At 38.5% G+C, this 20,645-nt stretch overlaps 1 protein-coding gene across 1 annotated transcript in view; it reads right to left on the reverse strand.

The window, feature by feature from the left end:
- cerk (ceramide kinase) overlaps window positions 1-20,645 on the reverse strand; it is a 47,158-nt gene that overhangs the window by 13,451 nt on the left and 13,062 nt on the right. The window contains exons 2-10 of the mRNA XM_063501331.1: window positions 17,600-17,728; window positions 12,796-12,918; window positions 10,979-11,104; window positions 10,245-10,311; window positions 7,868-8,013; window positions 2,531-2,605; window positions 2,248-2,400; window positions 349-454; window positions 6-85 (exon numbers count right to left, since the gene is read on the reverse strand). Of these exons, the coding sequence (XP_063357401.1) occupies window positions 6-85; window positions 349-454; window positions 2,248-2,400; window positions 2,531-2,605; window positions 7,868-8,013; window positions 10,245-10,311; window positions 10,979-11,104; window positions 12,796-12,918; window positions 17,600-17,728 (1,005 nt within the window). The remainder of the gene's footprint in view (window positions 1-5; window positions 86-348; window positions 455-2,247; window positions 2,401-2,530; window positions 2,606-7,867; window positions 8,014-10,244; window positions 10,312-10,978; window positions 11,105-12,795; window positions 12,919-17,599; window positions 17,729-20,645) is intronic.

A 20,645-nucleotide genomic window follows, 5' to 3' on the forward strand; every position in this document is an offset into this window, starting at 1 on the left:
CGTACCTTTGCCAGGCTTTTCCTTCTCCTCCGACACGTCGCCGTGCGCGTCCTTTGATGAGCGGTTGTGCTGACAGATGCTGCACCTGAAATATCAGTGAGACTTTGATTAAAACATCAGTCTCCCTGCTGACATTCCAAACTTTAACAAGCCTAAATGATGCATTTGATAGGAATGCATTCGGTCCATCTGAAACCCGACTTGGCTTATAAGTCTAAAGCCTTTTGTAGCTCGGTCATGTCACATTTTATGCTACAATAAGTTGTCGAGTTACACAGTGATGGCACTTTTTGGAAAAGGATGAAACTTTCCTGAAAACCCGAAATAAACCGATAGCTTTTTATTTACCCGGATCGACACTGCAGCTTATCCCTCGGATTCCCCAAGTCATCCTCGGCGGGGAGGAAAGAGACGGTGCCCTCGTAGTAGTTGTGGCTCAGAAAGGTTTTCACACCTGGAAAGGAAACACAATCAGTGTGAGTGCAGAATCCAAATGTGCCAATGTGTTTTATTTTGTTGTGCTTAATTTCAACCTGAACTCTTTTTTTTAAGGTTTTACTATAAAAACAAACAAACAAAAAAAACCACAGTTTGTCAGATTTGTCTCCCACAGGGAGATTGCCGCAACGCTTGGAAAACATGAGATGCTCTGCAGAAAACTAAAACCCCGCCCCGTTGGTACATGAAACCTAGTTCAGAGGTCACAGGAATGTGTTGATCATACATGGTTTATGAATTTCAAGTTTGTGAAACTTCCACACAATCATTCAGATTCCTTTGCTGGATGACACAACCCCAAGTGGATTTGTTCTTCTTCCCTGGGATCAAACCAGCTTTCACTTGTTATGCAAGTATGTAACCCCCTACCCTGCAGAACCACTTTATTGATCACTGTTGATTACCGCATAAAAGTTTGATTTTTAAAAACAAAAAAAACCTTTCTAGCTTATTGCATTCATATTATTTATTAACTGCACAACGTCAGTTATTTATTAACTGCACAATGTCACTTTCTTCTTTAACTTCATTTTGATTTTCTGTAGTTGTAAAGTTTTTGCACTCCCTCACAGCATAAGGCACTCACAGTGCTCCTGCGGCACTTTTAATTTAACTATGTTGTTTATTTATTGTAGACTGCGCTACCTTTTATTCTTTATCCTGCTGCTGCAATACAATTATTTCCCTTGTGGGTTCAGTTGTCTACCTACTTACCTGTCCATCCATTCATCCACCCGTCTGTCTCTTATTGCATCACCATATCAAATGCTGGCACTGTGTCTGAGCAAATATGCAAAGGGTGTTGTTTGGTCTTTGCTGCTATCGTATGCAGAGTTGTGTCAATATTTAGAGTTTATTATATACTCCTCCTACAAATGATCATAACTGCCAAATTGTTACACCTGTAAGGATGCTTCTGTGTTAAACGTGAACACAATAAAGGTGTTATTGTTATTTTTAAACAGGGCTAAACGTAAGTGATTTAACTTTGGTCAAGTTTTCCATTTGGTGCAGTCTTCTGGGGGCATGTCTAGACAGCTTCCAGTGTGGCTGCTATCTTAGCCTTCTTCTGTGCACTCTGCGATTTTACGATAATCCTCAAACGGCAAAAGAGCAAATATCAAGCTCTCTTTCAAGTTGACCTGAATTTTGCTTGGAGGATCATTGTTGGTGAGAGCCGGGCCTACAGCTACATCTAAGCAGTTTTCAGCAGTTCACAGTGGAATGGTCCACAGTTTCCAAGCCCAAAGGTAGCCTGAACACACTGGGACATAACATGACTAGAGAACATTTTGATCACACCTCATTTTTTGGTGCCTACATGCAACCAGGAAGTGTAAATTAAAGTAAAAAGATGAGTTTAAATTTATGGATTTCTATTTTGGACAAGTGGAGCTCAATTTTTGTGGATCAAAATTGTTTATTTCTGTTCAGCTGTCTCTAGTTTAGTTTCCTATCTGTCATCATAGCGTGGAAGCCTAGACAAAAAAAAAAAAGTAACAATAACAATAATATGTAGAGGTTTCTGCAGACCATCTCATCTAATCCTGGTGTTAGTAAAACTGTTGATGCTGCTGCTGATGTTTGGACCCTTTACAAAGCCAGCAAGCCCTGGGATGAACTCCAGGTTAAATCTTTTTTAAAACAATTCATTGTGAGATTGATAGCATTTAAGAACAGTGAGCCAAGAGTTAAAAATAAAAGGTTAAATGATCTAGGCAGATTTTAGAAAACTGATGGCCCACATACCTGCCAGGTCGTATCTGGCAGGGCCAAGCCATCTGTTCCTCTCACTGTCTGAAAGCACATCTCCATAGAAGCCGTAGCCAAGCAATGAGACTGAGTATCTGAGAAAGACATCATTATGATGAACTGAACACACATCCATTGGCTGGGAATCACCTGTTGAGACAGTCAAACAAAAAAAAAAGGACAAAAAAAGAACATGAATATGAAACTAAAATTAGTCGAATCTTTCAAAGGTTGTTTGTTCTTGTAAGTTTTTCATATTCTTTCAGCAATTTCCACTCACCCACAACGATGTGTAAAGCAGAAGTAACTGGATCGTTGGTTCCCACTGTAGCAAAGCAGATACAGTCAGTAGACCCTGTTGGAATACGGAAACAAAGATACACTCCGGTTAAAGAAATAAAAATGACATACTTCTTTAATTTACCAGAAGGTTATATCCTCTCTTTGTTTGTCTGGGTTTTTAAAAATGTGGATACATCTAATCAGTGGCTCTATAGTGTAGTGGTTTATACAATCACCTAATAAGTGAAAGATCCCATTCCTGCTAATTATGCTTACATTTAATGATGAAAAAAGCACATCTTATTCTTTCTGCTTTGTTTTTTTAAAATGTGCCAGCATTGGTTTGGCTGTTTGATGCATCTTAGTAACTGTCACCATGTATTCACAGGTACATATTGAAAGGCCTTTTTCCTTTTAAATCCATGTCTTCCTCCATTGCTTAAGATAGGAAAATATCATGTGTCTGCTCCACTTCCTATGTCTTCAACTCTCAGTAAATCTAAAGCTTGCAATATACACTTAGGATATGTGATGGGTACTCTGTCATGAACGCCTTCCAGCTAATCAGAAGAGACTGTGTAGCAGCTTAGCAGACACTGTTGGCACTTAAGTTTTCCAAGATGCTGATAGTGTGTGTAAAACATACTCTCATAAATTAAATCAGTCCTTACACATCATAAGCAGGGTCACGTCTCTCAAATCTTTGACCAAGTGAAGGAAATTTAGTTGAATAATTTCACTAGACGGAAGCAAGGAGACATCGTAGTCATAAAGTTAACTAATCGGATAGCTCCAGGCTCCAGACTATCATCAGCTCTCTTCAAGCAACAAATGAGGGATAAGAGGCATCCCCGCTTTGTGAGAAATGTTGAGTTTGACATTAAATCTTTCAACTTGAGAGGTAATCAGCCAGTATCTCTCTTTCTGCACCACATGGTGTAATTTCAGACCTATCTGCCCTACTTTGATCATCCTCAAGTGGTAATATAGACCTACTGCCACTGATGAAAGACAGAGAGCGCGAGCAAGAGAGCAAAGAGAGGAGAGTGAAATCTAACCAGTGATGTTTTGAGCTGGCTCACAGAAGCGTGACAGGGAAGATCAGGCCTGTCATTCAGTAGCGGACACACAGATGAGTATGAAGATGAGCTCCCTCTCTCGCTTTTTCTGACTTTCTATGAATATCACTTATCTGGCCTTTGCTTCTTCCCCTCCGAGCTTCATAATCACATCCGAAACACTTTCCGATTGCTCCTGACAGCTCTGCACTGCCTGCTATTTTGCTGAGCATAAAAAAAGATGACATGTGCCATTTCAGTCTGCTAAAGCTACTCCGTAAAAGCCAGCTGACTTTGAATGAATATAACTGCTGCACACAGATCTTCAATGATGTTTAGTGCTCAGATCTTCAATGTTTTATTCCCCTTAAGTTGCTCAACCACAATAGCTTGCTGGCATATTCTGAGGAGAGAGCATAAACTGTCACAAGGCAAATCCTCAGTGGAGATGCTCCATTTTTTATCTGTGTTTCCCCTAAAACTGTCTTGCCAGTAAAATCATCTCAGCAGTTAGATCATCTTTATCTCTGGGAAAACAATGGACGCTAGATGCTTTTAAGAGCTGCTCCAAAAAGGATATTTTAGCTGTTTCAATCCTCAGTACATGAATATATTCATGGCTGCACTGGCAGTATCTTAAAAACAGCCTCAAACAAAAAAAAAGCAGACCTTTGATTTAAAATATTTGTTTTTTAATCAAAATTGTCTAATTTGTGTTACCTGAAAATGTTTCCAGTAGCAAAGAAAACTAAATGAACAAATTAAGTGTTTAGTTGAGATAGATGGTGAAACCCAACTGTAGTTACTCAGTTCATACTACAGTTAGCACAATAAAGCAGCAGTGTCCCATCAGGGCAAGCAAGGGAAAGACTGCTTGTCCAGTGAAATCTATAAATAGTCATCAGTTAAAACTCAAGTAAATTCAATCTCTATTCTTCTATGTGTTCTGTCTCATAAGTTTGCCCTTTTGCATCCACTGTTTAAATTACTGCCATGTTGTTGGGCTTTTGTCTCTGGAAGCAGGATTAATTCCGATTTCACTTGAATCTGTATTATATACACATTTCATGGGTGTGTCCATTACCTGGTGTTAAAGGGCTGGAGCTGAGCAGGCTGAGAGACCAGCAACTTTTTCTGGTTGTTCTGTTGCACATTAAGGATAAACCTCTAGTCTGTGATGGGAGAATTATCTGAGACTAGCAAGACAAACCGCTCGTCTCTGGTCCCCCCGGGCTGAGATCAGTTATGATCTATGCATTTATTATAGTAACAAACAAGTTTCCTCTCATTAACCACTGACATGTTTGATGTAGAGGATTTAGAGTGAAAACTTTTTTTATCAATAGGCAGGTTGACCAGCTGCAGGCTTCAAGTACACTTTTAGATTTAGTAACTCTGAAATCACTTGGTTGACTGAACGACAATTAAGTGAAGTTTAACCAGCTGTTTAACTAATTTTTCATTAATATTTTGAATCCTTCAGTAGATACTGACAGTTAACCATGTCACCCATGCTGTTTTGTTATTTATATATTTCAATATACTTTAACAGAAGTTGTGTTTTTCTGAACTTATTACACATAATTTCCTTGGGGATTATTAAAGTATTCTGATTCTTATTAGAGATATGAGGTCCTCACAAGAAGCCACTACAAACACTTTTTATAGAATATAATGCATTACTACCATTAAACAGTATGTAAAGCATTACGCTGAACTTAACCTTACACATCTGCAGCAATAATAAAATCCATATAACAGTCATGGGGAACATTTTTCTGCAGTATAACAGTGGTTATGTTCAGTACTTTACAGTTTTATGTGTACTAAGGTGTGTGGTATAGCTACTATTACTAAAGGAATGGTTTTAATAAATTTCTTCTTCAGTCATCCTTGTCAGCTAATGGTAAATATTTAAGTATAACAGTAATAATATTTTTAAATTCTTCAACCAGGAAGGCATGCAGAAAGCTCAAAATTTCTATGCAGTGTGCAGCATAAATAAAAGAATAAAAGAGAGGCAGAACCAAATCATGAAACGCTATATTTAAGATCTATTATTCTTTTTGGATATTCATCATCTCTGTTTGCTTTTCTGTATAAGTCACCCTGCACCACTGCAATCAAGTCTGTTCCTTTTATTGGATTTTATGATAACTTTTTGTTTACTCCCCAAAAATCTAATGTTCGACTCTAGAGGAAGTATTAGAAAGCCATGGCTCAATGCTGCAATCTATACAGCATCTTCACTGGTGTTAGGAGACTACCTTTCCTGTGCATATAGGGTGTTACATATGACCACATTAATAAATTAATTCAGGCATGGAAACAGAGTACAGCTGAGTTTCACCCACACCAGAGGAAAAGCAGTTTATAGCTCTGCAATGACTTTGTATTGAATGACCTTGTGAATTCCATCTGCTAGCAAAAAAAAAGAAAAGAAAAGAAAAAAGAAACATCGATAGAAGTAGTGCAATAAAATGTGCAGCACTATCTACAGGATGAGTGGGTAGGAAGGTGATACTCAGTATGCAAAACATGTATGTGTAGCAACGGGTATGATGCATTGCATGTTTTCTTCATAACAAAATGAAACAAAAACAAACAAACAAAAAACTGTGCAGCAGATATGTTAAAAAAGAACATTTGATTGAAAATTCAGTGATAATTCCACAAACAACTTTACAACCAATTCCTTTTAACTTTAGCCCACAGGTCAACTACCCACTCAGTAATGGTACAAACATGTAAACAAATGCTTTCACCAGGTAGCCACAGGTCCCAACACCATTGTGTTATCTCAGCCAGTGACAGACATTCATTCAATATATACAAGAAATTTTAGAAAAAAGTGGCCATTACACACCTAAAATTTTAATTTATCTGCTTGTGTAAAATGACAGAAGTCCAAATTGTGCTTGTAACTGGGCTAAAATCACTTACTGTGTGCCCAGCTGCTTTTTAAAAACCTATGTTATTAACATCAAGCTGCGCACAGGATAGCCTCATATTGGTCTTGCACTGTATCTCTATCCTCATGAAAATTAAAGATTTCAAAATGTCACTCAGCATGTTTCCATTTATGGCACTTGGACTGATTGACCCTCTGCAGGCCCCTGATGGGAGCCCCTACCCTGTTGCCATAGAGATCATTGCTTGTAACTCAGAAACCTGGGATCAGAGAGTGTGAAGTTATCGAAATTAGACTCTAAATCATGTTCTGGTGCGATTTTAATGCATTTAAGACTTTTCTTTTAACTGTAGGACCACTTCAGTCCAATTTTATTTAAAAAAAAAAAATCATAACCATCCATCATCCAACTTGCTGTAACTCAGTTATTTGAGACTGCAGGACCTGAAAGAGTCACAATTGATTTCTGACAGCAGAGAAAAACCAAGTGTGACCTCAGTTCATTCAGCTGTGGGTTATGTCATGTGTAGACAGAACATAAAAAAAAAAAAAAAACATGGATTTTTCATTTGAGAACAAAAAATAAAACTTGTGTAGGCTAATCATAATGTCTCGGGGCGTTATGTTCTACAAAGGTTTGTGCTGCAAGGATTGTAAAGTTGCAGGTTTTAAAAAGAAGACCTTGACTTCAGAAGTTGGTGTTTACCTGTGATTTTGTAGTTTTTCCATCAAAAAGAAAGAACGTAAACAGAAGAAAACCCCCCCCAAAAAAACAGACTAGAAAGTGACATCCATCCGTTCTTTTTAAAAACATCTTATTCAATCCAGGGTTACAGAGTGGATCGAGCCCATCTTAGCAATGGTGGGGCAGAGGCAGGACACATCCTGAATAGGTTGCTAGTACTAAAACATACAAAAAGTTGGCTACCTATAACCAGTTTGAATCACCAGTTGACCCAACATGCATGTCTTTGGACTGTGGGAAGAAGTCACATATCAGAGGCCACAGTCAGTGGATTCTATCCCAGAATTCTTGCCGTGAGGTGACAGTGCTAACCACTGCTCCACTGATTTTAATACATTTCTAAATAATAAAGGTGACATTATTTTATCAAAATGTAACTCAAACTTCAATGGAGCATAAGTTTGTGACGAGTTAGTAAAAATGTCTTCTGTCAATATTTTTTAAATTAAAGTTTAACTTTTTTTTATTACATAAACTTCACTGGAAAAGTCTAATTTCATTTCAAATATTTATTTTGTGAAAAATAAGAGACTGAAGAGACTGATGCCACTCTGTCTGTACAATACATATAGAGCAGATTTCCCACGCATTTTTCATGATGACATGATTCCCAAAGCTCACCTGCAGGAATGATTCCTATCCGTAAAGAACATGGCACCAATTCAGCGTCCGGTTGGTTCTGGTCAACACCGTGGTTATTTTGCGTCCTGGCAACCAGCCCGTGAAGGACTTCACTGAACATCCCATCTCCACCAACACACACCACCCTTGGCAGAAAAATGAAATCAACAATTCAGTAAGTGTTTTTGTCATGATCCTTGTAATACACAGATTCCTGGTCATCCGGGAAGATCGACTGGATGTCACGTAATGACTTGTGTTACATATACATGCGCTTGAAACGAAACACACATGCTAGAGGGAAAATAGCTACACAGCTGGACAACTTTGACAAAAACATCACTGACAAGGAGACCCAACTGTGCAAGCCCAGTAAATAAGAATATCACACTGTGCCATCAGGCATAACAGCTCAAAATTTACAGAAATGGATCTATAAATCATATGAGCTGCAGAGTAAAACCATAATGGACTCTAACCCTTCTCTGGGAGAATGAATAGCTGATGAATAGGAGCTGGAAACAACGGGGAACTCAGCTGGAAAGTAGGAGACCCTTTTTAATCCATGATAAACTGTATTTTACCATTGAATGCCACCTTTGGATCACAGACCTGAGCAGCTTCATGTACAGTTTGAGCTGAAAACCTTCATTTATTGTCAAGATTTAGATATAGAAACAGACAAATATATATTAAAAAAACAAAAACTATAGAAAATGTTGAAATTCCAGTAAAACTTCCCAGTGATATTGCTTCATTGTGACTTTTGACCACTTCATTTTACGTTAACATCATAGACAACATAGACACTGGATCATGAGTATTGTTTTATACACAGCATGTGCTCCTTTAATCCTGTAGAGTGTCCCAGGGATTAGTCACGGGTCCTTTATTATTCTCCATCTATAAGTTATCTTCGGGTCAAATTTGTATCCAGATGATTTGCAGCTCCATTTCCCCTTCATATTTAATAGTGCTGCTAATAAAATTGCAGGTTTTTCTTAGAGAAAAATTTCCATTGGTCACAGATGCTGAGGCTTGTCAGTAATTGTAGAAAATGTGTTACTCCACTTGCAAAAAAGCTCAACTTTCATGACTGTGAAATTGGATCAGACAAGAGGTTGGTGCCCACATGATGAATGTTCATCTTGTGACCATACACATCCATTTAATCACTTTTATTTTGAAATGAATCACCTGCTTTTAATGATGCTTGTTCCACCTCCTTCCTTTGTTCCCATTTTCCTGTGAATATTTTAGCCAGATACTTTTCCTACCAGCTAATTAGCCACCTAGCATATATACAGCCATCCTCCCCTTTGTTCCCCGCCTCACTGTTTAAAAGCAACCTTTAAGATTGGCTTGCTGGAGTTTTTAGACCCTACCTACCAGTGTATGACCCAAGCTTTGAACATTAAAAGAGTTATGGATCATTACCACGGTAGAGTTTTGAATTAATGGATATGTCTCAAGTAAGTGTAGCCCATTTTCATTTAAGTTAACTGAAATCAGATTGTGTGCTCTCTTTACTTCAAATTACTTGTCTATACGACATGCCAACTAATAACATCTTAAACCTAAATCAAGGTCTGTTCAGGCTGGATGTGTCCTTTTTCTTTGCAAAGTGTTTTTTCACACTTATATTTAGTTTTTAGTTTAATTTTAGTTATCTAGAATAACCTTGAAACAGGCCAGTATTGAAAACACGAAAGGAAAGAACCTTTCATTTTTAGCATTTCCTGTCACGCTATGATAAAACAGCACCAAACCTTTTGAACATTCCCCTACAATTTCAAGTCTTACCATAACACCAAACTAAACTGAACTTTCCCAACAACAATAGATATGCAGGCAACGTAACAACCCCCATTCTACAAAAGAAACAGCATCAACAGCTACCAATATAAACCACCAGACTGGTGTGTTTTAAAGCTTTATATCTCAAAGAGTTAACATGGCTACAAACCCTTAATCTTACACTGGAGTGCTTTTAGAGCACTTACATCAAACATCTACTCAGTTTAATCTTCTTCTTTTTTTTTAAATTATAAACCAATAAATTTTCTTTGTAAGCATTTATTACTTGTGGCACAGAGAGACCACGCATGAGATTTAAGAAATGTCCTGACAAAGCAGATTAGTGATTAAGATGATCAGAATATTTTCACGTTGTTAAATATGAGAAACACAAAGAACTTTGTATCCGTAATCTGTCACAACACAGACTGCAATATAACGGAGGTTAATACAAACTATGGCCGAGTTTCTCAGTAGCTTTATTAAAGCAGGAGCAAACAAACAAGAGTCAAGTTCATGTCACGGTGAAGAACCAGTTTTCAAAGCCTAAAAGCATGAGCTACCTAGCTTAAGTACCTACCCGTCATATTTATCTAGATTGGCCTCTGTTTTCAAGTGGTCTTCGGCATGATTGGCACGCTCTGTAACTATGGAAACAAATCAAATGGCAAGCATTAGTAGGCATTCAATGAAAGGGAATATACTGACAAAATAACTAGGCACTTTGTGGCTTGACTGGTAGAACAAGCACTCTATTACAGGCATTTTGAAATACAAGACAAGGAAAGTACTTGACTTTTGAAACATTCACTGGAACCTATCGAGCAGATTAATGGTCAGAAGAGGCATAAGTGTGCTGGCAACCCCCCCCCCAAAAAAAAGCCCCTCAACCTAATTCAGCTACTGTATACTAGCCAGCAAAATAAGCCTATAAAAACAAAAACAATATTTCAACAGTAAATCTGTTTACCAGGCATATAATATCAACACACACACACAATCCTGTAACCTACAGCAGCTGTAGGAAGCCCAAGGTGAATAGCGGTCCCTCTGATGGACCATCAATACCCCAGACTATGTGTAGCTGTAGCAAACACTTATTGAATAATAGATGTGTTTGGATACCCGAGCTTATCAACTATCACAGCTTCCATTAAGGTGGTGGCATGATTAATGGCACTATAAGCCAAATCATATCCTTGCAAGCCTCTCCAGTCCCCACGAGAGGCCACAGTGGCAGTGGAGATCTATATGGCAACCATCAAGACTCATTTTTTATTTAAATGTTGAGGAATGCTACTGATAGGGACCCACCAATCACAGTGGTCGCAATGCCGGCAAGGCGAAACATTGGAGCCACCTTCTGCTCGTAAATACGTTTCCCACGACGCTTTCCACCGAATGGATTGATGTACACCAGAAGGCTCTTTGGTCGATTGGCTGCAAAAAGAGGGAGGGGCATGAGATCATCTTTTAAAATGTGTAGAGTTAACCTTTTTTTTTTTCTTCTTCTTTCTTTTTTTGGAAACAAACGTCCAGCTGACAACAGCTTGATGAAGTTTTCATTAACCAGAGACCTTTCTCAAAATGCTCAGTCAACCTGACTGGTCCCCAAAACATGCCGCTCAAGAAATAAATGGTGTGTCTACTGACTGTAGGAGGAGTGCGAAGCAATTCAGAGGCACTGCATCATTCGGTGATAAACCTACAAAGAGCTGCGATGGAGAATACTAAATGGCTTGTTTATGGCTGTTGTGGAGGAGTGCATTTAGGACAACAAACTAAGATACATGGGATGCTCAAAGTGAAAATGAATGGATTTGGATCAAGTGTTAAATGCGTACAAAGAAATATAGGGTGCCATATTGTTTGGCAATAAGACAAAAGTTCCATTAAATTACATAAATGGATTGTAAATGGGCGATGTAAAGGTGTGTGACTAATACTACTGAAGATGCAGGGACTTCTTCAAAATTAATGCGGTTAATTACCTTGAATTGATTCATCCTGCCAAGCGAAATGGGACTAAGAGGACCATTTTAAATGGCTTAAACCCACCTTCCACTCTTATTTCAGCACGTTAGTTAAACACTAAATCCTGTACAACCTAATCATGTGATGCTTATTAAACCCAGAGCGTAAGAGAGCATTTTGCACTCAGGTGAAAAATAAAATGCAAACTCAATATGCTTGAATAATAGTCTAATAACTTTTTATCACAGTGTAATTTGTTAGTACACAAAAAAACATTACATTTAGCAAGCTAATTATTTTATAAACATGTTGATGGATGATGTGCTGCTATAGTCGTTTTTAGTTATATACTGTATATGCCATTCCCTTTTATTGTAGGTCTGCCCATGAGCTATCCTAATTATTTTTATTTTTTTATTTAATATTTCTGAATTAAAATTCAAAAATATTAAATTCAGCATGGAGCACTTCCCTTTCAGTCGAGCTATGAGTAAACTTGTTCTTCATTTTACCAACCAGCCTAATACAGTGGTTTTGTTCTTAGTTTGCATCAGCAGAGTCACTGTTTGACACATTTTTTTAATTTATATATTAGCGACCAACACAAATTTCACTCCGTGGACAATGCAGTGCAGCACAGCATCTTCTAATCATCCATCCATTCTCCTCAGCTTATCCTTTTCTGGGGGGCATGGGGGACTGGAGTCCATCCCAGCTGTCTTAGGGCGGGAGGCAGGGTACACTCTGGTAAGGTCGCCAGTCTGTCGCAGGCTAACACTTACAGACAGACAACCATTCGCACTCATACCTATAGGGAGTTTCCAGCTAACCTATCATAACTAACTGCATGTCTTTGGACTATATGAGGAAGCTGGAGTACCTGGAGAGAACCTACTCAAACATGGGGAGCAGAACTCCACACAGAAAGACCCCTGATGGTGAAATTTAACTCAGGACCTTCTTGCTGTGAGGCAACAGTGCTAACCACCGTGCCAATCTTCATAAAGCTAGGAATCACAATACACCGTCTCCTGTAAGAGTGGACCTTAATGACCGCGTGCACTTGGCTACAATGCAACTTTCATGGTGCGTCGGGTCAGTACACCAAGTACAAAGTACAAACCCATATCTTTTACAGAACATCAGATGACACATACTGAGTAGTGATAGCTGCTCATTTGTAACTTGGACCCACTCCTCGCAGAGTGCCTGGTTGGCACAGTGAAAGGTGACCTCGCTACACCGCCACTGGTGCTGCCGTGTCCTTCGCACGTAGGAAACTGTAAAGAAACAAAACAGAACACTCCAGAAACCACTTATCAACAAAGATCATAGAGACGAAAGATGCTTTTATCATTCCCATAGAGCATCTTATCAGAAAAATGCCTCCAAATGTGCTAAACAAAGCCTACGATAATGTCTTCTTTTCGCATCGTTTTGCCTTGTTTAAAGTCATAATCATAAAAATACCCAGATTTCTTGTGACCTATAGTTTATTTAGTAGGCAGGTATTTCTGCCAATTCCTACCTTTGTCATTTACCATATTACCTGGCTTTGGCACAGTGGGGGCTTGCCCTGAGAATAAACCTGGGCTTTATCCTTAACACACAGATTATTCAGATACACTGTAAAATCTAATTAGTTCCCAGAACTCAAAAAAATTATGGAAACTCGTTGCCTCAAAAAAATTGAGTAAAGCTTAGCTAAAAATGACTAAGTTAGGACAACGTATTTATTTTGAGTATTCTGTACAAGCTCATTTGTTCCCAGAACTCAAAAAAATTGGATCAAGTTTACGTAAGATGACCAAGTTAGGGCAACTTACTCATTTTGAGTACACCCTACTCAAAATGTACACAGCCGTGTTAGTTCCCAGAACTCAAAAAAATTATGGAAACTCGTTGCCTCAAAAAAACTAAGTAAAGCTTACTTAGGATGACTGTTAGGACAACTTATACATTGCAAGTCTGCAGTATTAAGAATAACTTGATATTTCTGACTTTCTGACAATACTAATTTTTTACCTACTGACAAACATTTCAAGTTCAACTAAATGAAAAAACAATTTGTGGTACCATGAATATCATTAAAAATAATTAACAACACTTTTGTAATGATGTTAAAATGAGCACAACTTTTATTTTCAAACACAACAAAGTACAACAGCCAACATACTGGACACTGTTCTGCTGAATAAAAATGATATTGCCATCACTGTTATAATCTTACAACGAAACAAAGTCTTAGATGTAATTATTCTGAAAATAAGTTTAGGCCTACCACAAGTTTGTTTTGTACTTACATTATTTATATAATCAACATAAAATATTTATTGTTCTGTCACAAGTGCAGTCTCTAATTTAAACAACACATTCGTTTTTCATTCCAACACAGGAGCTGGAATGTTGTAATATTTTAAGGATGGCTTGTTTCCAGTCCAGGCATTACTGCCTGAATGACTGTCATGGATCGAGGTGATCCAAATGTAGGTGCAGAAGAAAGTCTTTAACTTCCCTTAAGTACAGTCGCAGTGGATGTGGGTTGGAGATGCAATGAGCTTGAACCTGCAGGCGACCATCTTCACTGACCACACCATCTGTGACGGGGGACTCATCTCTCCTGGTGTCCTGCAAGCAAACAATCATATTTTTTGGAACATGAACTTAATTGCTTTCTTAAAACATTTTTTCTGCATTTGGTATAAAACAGACTCCAATTTAGACAATCTCAGGCTCCCTCCCCGCCGGAGAGGTGACATTCAATGTCCCAAATTGTCAGTCTGGATAGCCGTGACCACCACGCAACACACAATATTGTCATGAAAGAATAATTTTAAAAAGGGCTATGCAAACATGGGCAATAACTTTCATTCTAATGATGTGCAAAATGATTTTGGGCACAAAACAAATTTTGCTGTTAGAAAACTTGCAGACTTCACTATATACAGTGTAGACTCTCTAAACTAAGTTTGGGGGATGTGATCTTTCAAGAAATGCAGACCAAACTGTTATTGTTTGTTTACTTACACAGCATGTCTTGTAGAATTAACTGGAGTCACAGCAACAGCACAGTGCAGTCATATCTCAAGTCTAATAACAGAAGACAGGAAAAGATCAGTAAAGAAACAACTTCCCCAAACCAAAGCACAAACAAAACAATAAGTAAGACAGGCTGATCTAAAGTATGATTAAAGTTCAGCCTGATTAATATAAATGGCACTGACAGTTGCTAATATATTGGAAAACCAAAATACTTAGCACTGAGTTGATGTCTTTCTGTCCAACAACAGGAGTGCTGGTCCCGAGCCTCAAAGACAGTAAGAAGCAAGCAGAGGGAGAAAAAACAGAACATATTTCAGAAACTGATTTGATCCTTAATGGCTGTGCAATCATTGTAACATAGAGTTCGCTTATGTTGTTAAATAAAGGCTAGATTTGACATTAATAGATGCCACAGATGTTCTAAAGCTGCCACAAAGCATGAAAAAATAGACGTCTCCGAAAACGTCGGAGCATTTTTGCAAATATGTGATGTCTTGATAAATCGAGCAGATATTTGAAATTCACACAGCTACATTCTTGCCTGAAAATATCTTAAAAGTTTATTTTGTGACCCAGAAAAAGTAATACGTTTTTCAGCGGCGCTCCTCCGCCATTGCCGCGCTTACAAGTGCGCACAGGCTCCGACAACCGTGGCCGACAAATGCGATCCTCTTTTTCACCAGACTACCCTTTCTGGGTCACAAAATAACATTTTAAGATATTTTCAGGCGACAATGTAGCTGTATAATGCTCAAATATCTACTTAATTTATCAAAATATCACATATTTGCAAAAGTGCTTCCACGTTTTCGGAGAGCTCCGTTATCCACCCCCCACACCCACCCCACCCCTAACGGCTGCACCTCCCAAAGAATTTTGTCTGGGCTCTTATCTCACTTATTTATTTCAAACAATCAACAAAAAAATTCACCGACATAGTTTTATGTAAGGTTTTTAAGGCTGTGGTGTTAATTTTTAAGTAACATGAGCACAGCGGCAGCAGCAACGCTAGGCTAACACTAACTAGCTAGCAAGATTATAAACCAGGTGCTAAACTAAGAGAAGCCACAAAATCAGTTTGAATAAGAGTAAACATTTACTCACCAAGTCAGTAAAGATCCACAGCAATGACAACAATAATATCTCCAGGTTTGCTCAATATATTCCATAACAAATGCTGGCGCCATGAACATGCGGACTGATCCGGGAGGGAGGAGAACGGCAGTCACGTGGCATTTTCAAAACACATCTTTCATCCTTCCGCCCTGAGAAGCAAAACTTCCAGCTTACTTAGTTTTTCTAAGTTAGGACAGCTCAAATTAATCGAGTTTATCAGCATTTTTGCATAAAAAGTACTGGTAACTTATTTAAATTGAGTTCTAATAACAAATTGATAAAAATTGAGTTCAGCCTATTTAATATTTTTAATTAAACACAATATTACATTTTACAGTGTATGTGCTTATGTCAGAAATGAAAGCATGAAGAAATTAGTTTCCTAAATGAAACAGGGTTGTGCTCATAATCAGACACACACAAAAAAGTAGAGACAGAGTCCCATAATATCCTGCTAGGAACATTACTGAAATATTTACATTAAGCAGCAAAAATTCACTCGCTAAGCACTTTGACAGCAGATTCACTCGCTAAGCATTTCAAAGTGAAATTATCACACTAAGCATTTTCTTCATCAGATAGAAAAGTTAACTTTTCAGGAAAGTTCTGCTGTCCAAATCGCTAACAGTACCTCGTACTCACCATGGGGTATGCAAAGAGACGCTCAGAGTGGGTGCAAAATCATCCTTTAATATGTTACATAATCAGGATGTAAGTGATGGGGTGCGTCTTTGAAGCCAAGTTTCCACAGACTGTGGCAATGCAGTCGTGTCAGACTCGACGCACTTCATTGCAAGTAAATGCTCACATTAGTGAGGTAATTTTTAACATTTGGCTGCGATACATAATGTAAATCCAATCTTGTTTGGATATAATCTAATGGCTCCAAATCAAGCATTAGCCCCAAAGTCGCTGGCATGCTGCCATCTTAGACTCAGTCTGCTAAGCTGTGAGGGACTCTCTTGTTAATGCATTACTTTCTGACTATGGAGCTGTCTACAGGCTTATTCCCAGTGTCACATCACTTGCGACTTGTGGCATTAAACACAGCCTCTTGGCACGCTTAACCAAAATGTAACTGTAATGTGGCATTAACATGCTATAGGAAATTCAAGGCGACATTGATATAGACTGGCCTCAGGCTCTGTTGCTGGAAGAAGCAACAGAGGTTCAAGTGGCTACTTTATCAGTTTAGTTTTTACTTTAATAAGACTGAGACACTGGATAGAAACTGATGGGGTTTTTTTTTTTTTTTAAATAGACAAAAATGCTACATTTTTTACTTTGGGCTTTGAAAAAACTTTTGTAAACAGGGGTGCACATAAGTGGTCCACAGGTGCGCATTCGCTGTCAAAATAAAAGACGCGCACCAGATAAGAAGTTGCAACGCGCGTTTGCGTACATAAGATTTTCTGGAGGAGGACAGACATTTGTTTAGAACTCTTAAAGATGTCGAAGAAGCAAGCTCCTTTAAACAATTACTTTGGTGTTCCTCCACCTCCAAAGAAATGTCAGAAGGAGTCCGAACCGCAAAAGAAGCGCGTATTCTCGGAAAAGTGGTTGCAGAAGGTGAGCTGGCTTCAAACAAATGATGAACGCACAGAGATGTAGTGCAGAATATGTCGTGAAAATCCCACTCTAGCGGACAAAAACACTGCCTTTTATATGTACGCAAACGCGCGTTGCAACTTCTTATCTGGTGCACGTCTTTTATTTTGACAGCGACTGCGCACCTGCGGACCACTTATGTGCACCCCTGTTTATAAAACGAGTGATAATGAAGTGCTTCTGTAAATGTCATACCTGTGAATGCATAGGGATACAGCTGTTTTGTCTTTTTTTGATGTTTCCCAGTCTGTGCAGCGTCTTGGTCATCGTCTTCCGTCTTGCAGACAGAAACAATTTCACACACCTCAACAGAATAACCGTGTACTGAAATGACATGAAATGGTTCTTTTAGTTCACTACATTCACAATGACCAAAGCACACAAAACTTATACACAAAAGCATTCGTGATGCATGCTGTAATCTATAAATCTCCAGTAATCAGTATCTTTTATTTTTCTTCATATGGACAATAGATCCTGAAACTAAGTGGTCTGTGGAAGGGGTCACTCTGAGCCAAGCTGACAAAGAATAATCATTCAACTGCAATTCCCCTCTGCACCGTTGAGAATGTGGCACATCGATATTTTAGTTTTATTGTCCACTCCCCTTATTGTTGTTCTTATCAGCCCCGTTTACCGATGTAACATGCAGGTGTTTTGTCAGAAAGCTGTGATAAGCCTATTATATGCTCCCTGCCCAGCACCAAGCAACTGAAGTTAGTAGCTGGTTAAGAAATTAGAGCATTTAGCAGCTAAACAGCCGGATGTATCCAAATGGCTAACTGGGAATATCTGGAAACAGCAGCATTTCCCTTACTGGCTTCTTGAGGCTGTCTCACCAAGCCTCAAGTGGCCAATCCCAATCTGCACTGAAACATAGCATGAAGTCCACCCTGCAAACCGTGGTCCCCATGTGAGTCACAAACGAAGACCTCATTGTTCAGCAACTTGTGACTGACAAGTTGGAAGTCAACAAGCATGCAGCCTCATGTTGTGTCTCATTACATAAAAAAAAAACAAAACAAAGATGGACAAAACAACATGCCTCAGCCTGAACATCCATAACAGGACCCCACCAAGCCACAGGGGCCACGTCTGTCCTCTGATGATCAGCAATTAAAACAAAGAATGTAACTGTTTCTGTCTCCTTGAAGAAATTCTAGTTTGTTTGATGTAAATGTCCTGTACATTCACATGTTTAAATACTCAAATTTAGAGGAGAAACAAACACATCAGCGCATTTGGTATCTATAGCAAATTGCATCATTTATGAAAAATGCATAGGACTGCACTTTTATATTACTCACTCATTTAAATTACCTCAGGCAGTAAGACTTGAGGTTGTGCATCCTGGGTTTGAGTTACATTTTGTCAGAAGACTAATTTTTGGTAACTATATTAGCATTCCATTCAATCTCCAGGTACATCATGGATACACCTGGAAAAGCAGGTTACAGCATTAGCTGATAATACTGCCATTCAACTCATCTTATTCCACTGGGGAAATGAACAAAGTGCTTGAGTCAATAACCCGAGTCATGTTTTTATCCTCTCTATAAACTGGTGGAGACTAAAACAGACTTAAAAGGGGAGTGAATAAGCATGCTGGATAAATCACTCCATATACTTGCTAATTTTCCTCTTTATTTCCAAGCGCTGCAAGAGTTTCAAGTACAGAAATGTTTTCAGATCTAAGCCTGATAACTTGTAATCATACATCAGTGGGTTTGTGGGTTGTTTTCACTTCCCACTGCAAAAATAAATAAATAAACAAATAAATCAGCAAGCTTAGATTTCCCTCTAAAATGTCAAAATACTGTATCCAACTTCAGAACAGCAGCCTGGAATTCATTTCACAAGGAGCAAAATGAATGGGAATAACATTGTCACGTCCCAAGACAGGTTGTGAGTGTTTGGGAAGGAAATGCATCCCTTTGTTAATGTCTCCCATAAGCGTGAGAATGAGGTTTAACAAAATTTTCTGAGCACAGTGTGACCTGGTACCTCCTGGCAGTAACAAGACGGGGTAGTTCAGCTGACTTGAAGGGCTCCTAAGTGACATTAAAGAATCTTGGGTTGAAAAGTGGTGTTAAAAGATTTGTTGGTAATGCATTCATCCATCTTCACATCCTTACTAATGTGAACACACTTATGTGACAGACAATGCAATATAATCCTTAAAAATCATTTTAAGAAGGTGGAACCCAGTGCTGGGAATTTGATGCCTAAATATTGCCAGGCCTGACGAGACAAATTTCCCTTTGAACCATTTCATTATTTAAATATTCAAATCCCGAGCATGGCTACTAACAGAACAAATTCAGCTGTGCACTTTTGTACTATGGAAGGACAATATTACTTGCATTGAGTTTTAAGTAACCTGTTCAACTGCGTCACATACAGGCATTCCAGTCTCTCCTACAAATTTATTCAGCTGATATGGTGAAATGGATGGGAGGGAAGCATGACATATTATTTCTCCCCTGGGAGTCTGAGGGAATAGGATTTCATTTCTTTTTCAAATAAAGATGATACGCCATGCAGGCATGAATAACTTTATGGCCATCGATATTCACACTTTGACAAATAGGAAGAAGAGTTATGGCCATGTGGGTAATGGCTTTATTTCAGGAAAAAAAAAACTATTTGAAAAATAGCACCTAGTTCTCCTGCCAAACTGATTGTTGGTATTGAATTAAAATACATAATGAATTTCTAAAAGTTTTATATTCCATTTTTTAAACTGTTAAACTGGAGCTCTGGCCTCTACGCCAAAATTCGTTTGGTTGTCCATGTATCATGCAAATCAACCACTAGATTTACAATTTTCAATTTAAAGTTTTCAGTTCACATAAGCTGGATGTCTTTCTACTGTGTTCAGAAATTTCAGCACAATATATTCAGATCAGAGCGTGCTAGAAGATTTGGATGTTTTTACATACACTATATGGACAAAAGTAATAGGCCACCGACACACTACAGATTTAGGAGCTGCTATATGATGGTCCCAGTGCAGTTTTTGTGCTGATCTGAATGTCGGAGGTGGTTTGGAACTCTGCAGTTATTGAGGAGCAGAGCATTGGTTTAAGCACCATGTACCTCAGCAGCTACGCTCTGTGACTGGAGTTACTGTAGTTCCTAAACACTTTGCAATAATACCACTCACAGTTGATTGTAACATATCTAGGAGGAAAGAAATGTAACAAATTGACAGGGCCATCCTGTTATAGTACCACGCTCA

Source organism: Pelmatolapia mariae, linkage group LG17, assembly GCF_036321145.2.
Source record: "Pelmatolapia mariae isolate MD_Pm_ZW linkage group LG17, Pm_UMD_F_2, whole genome shotgun sequence".
Lineage (NCBI taxonomy): Eukaryota > Metazoa > Chordata > Actinopteri > Cichliformes > Cichlidae > Pelmatolapia > Pelmatolapia mariae.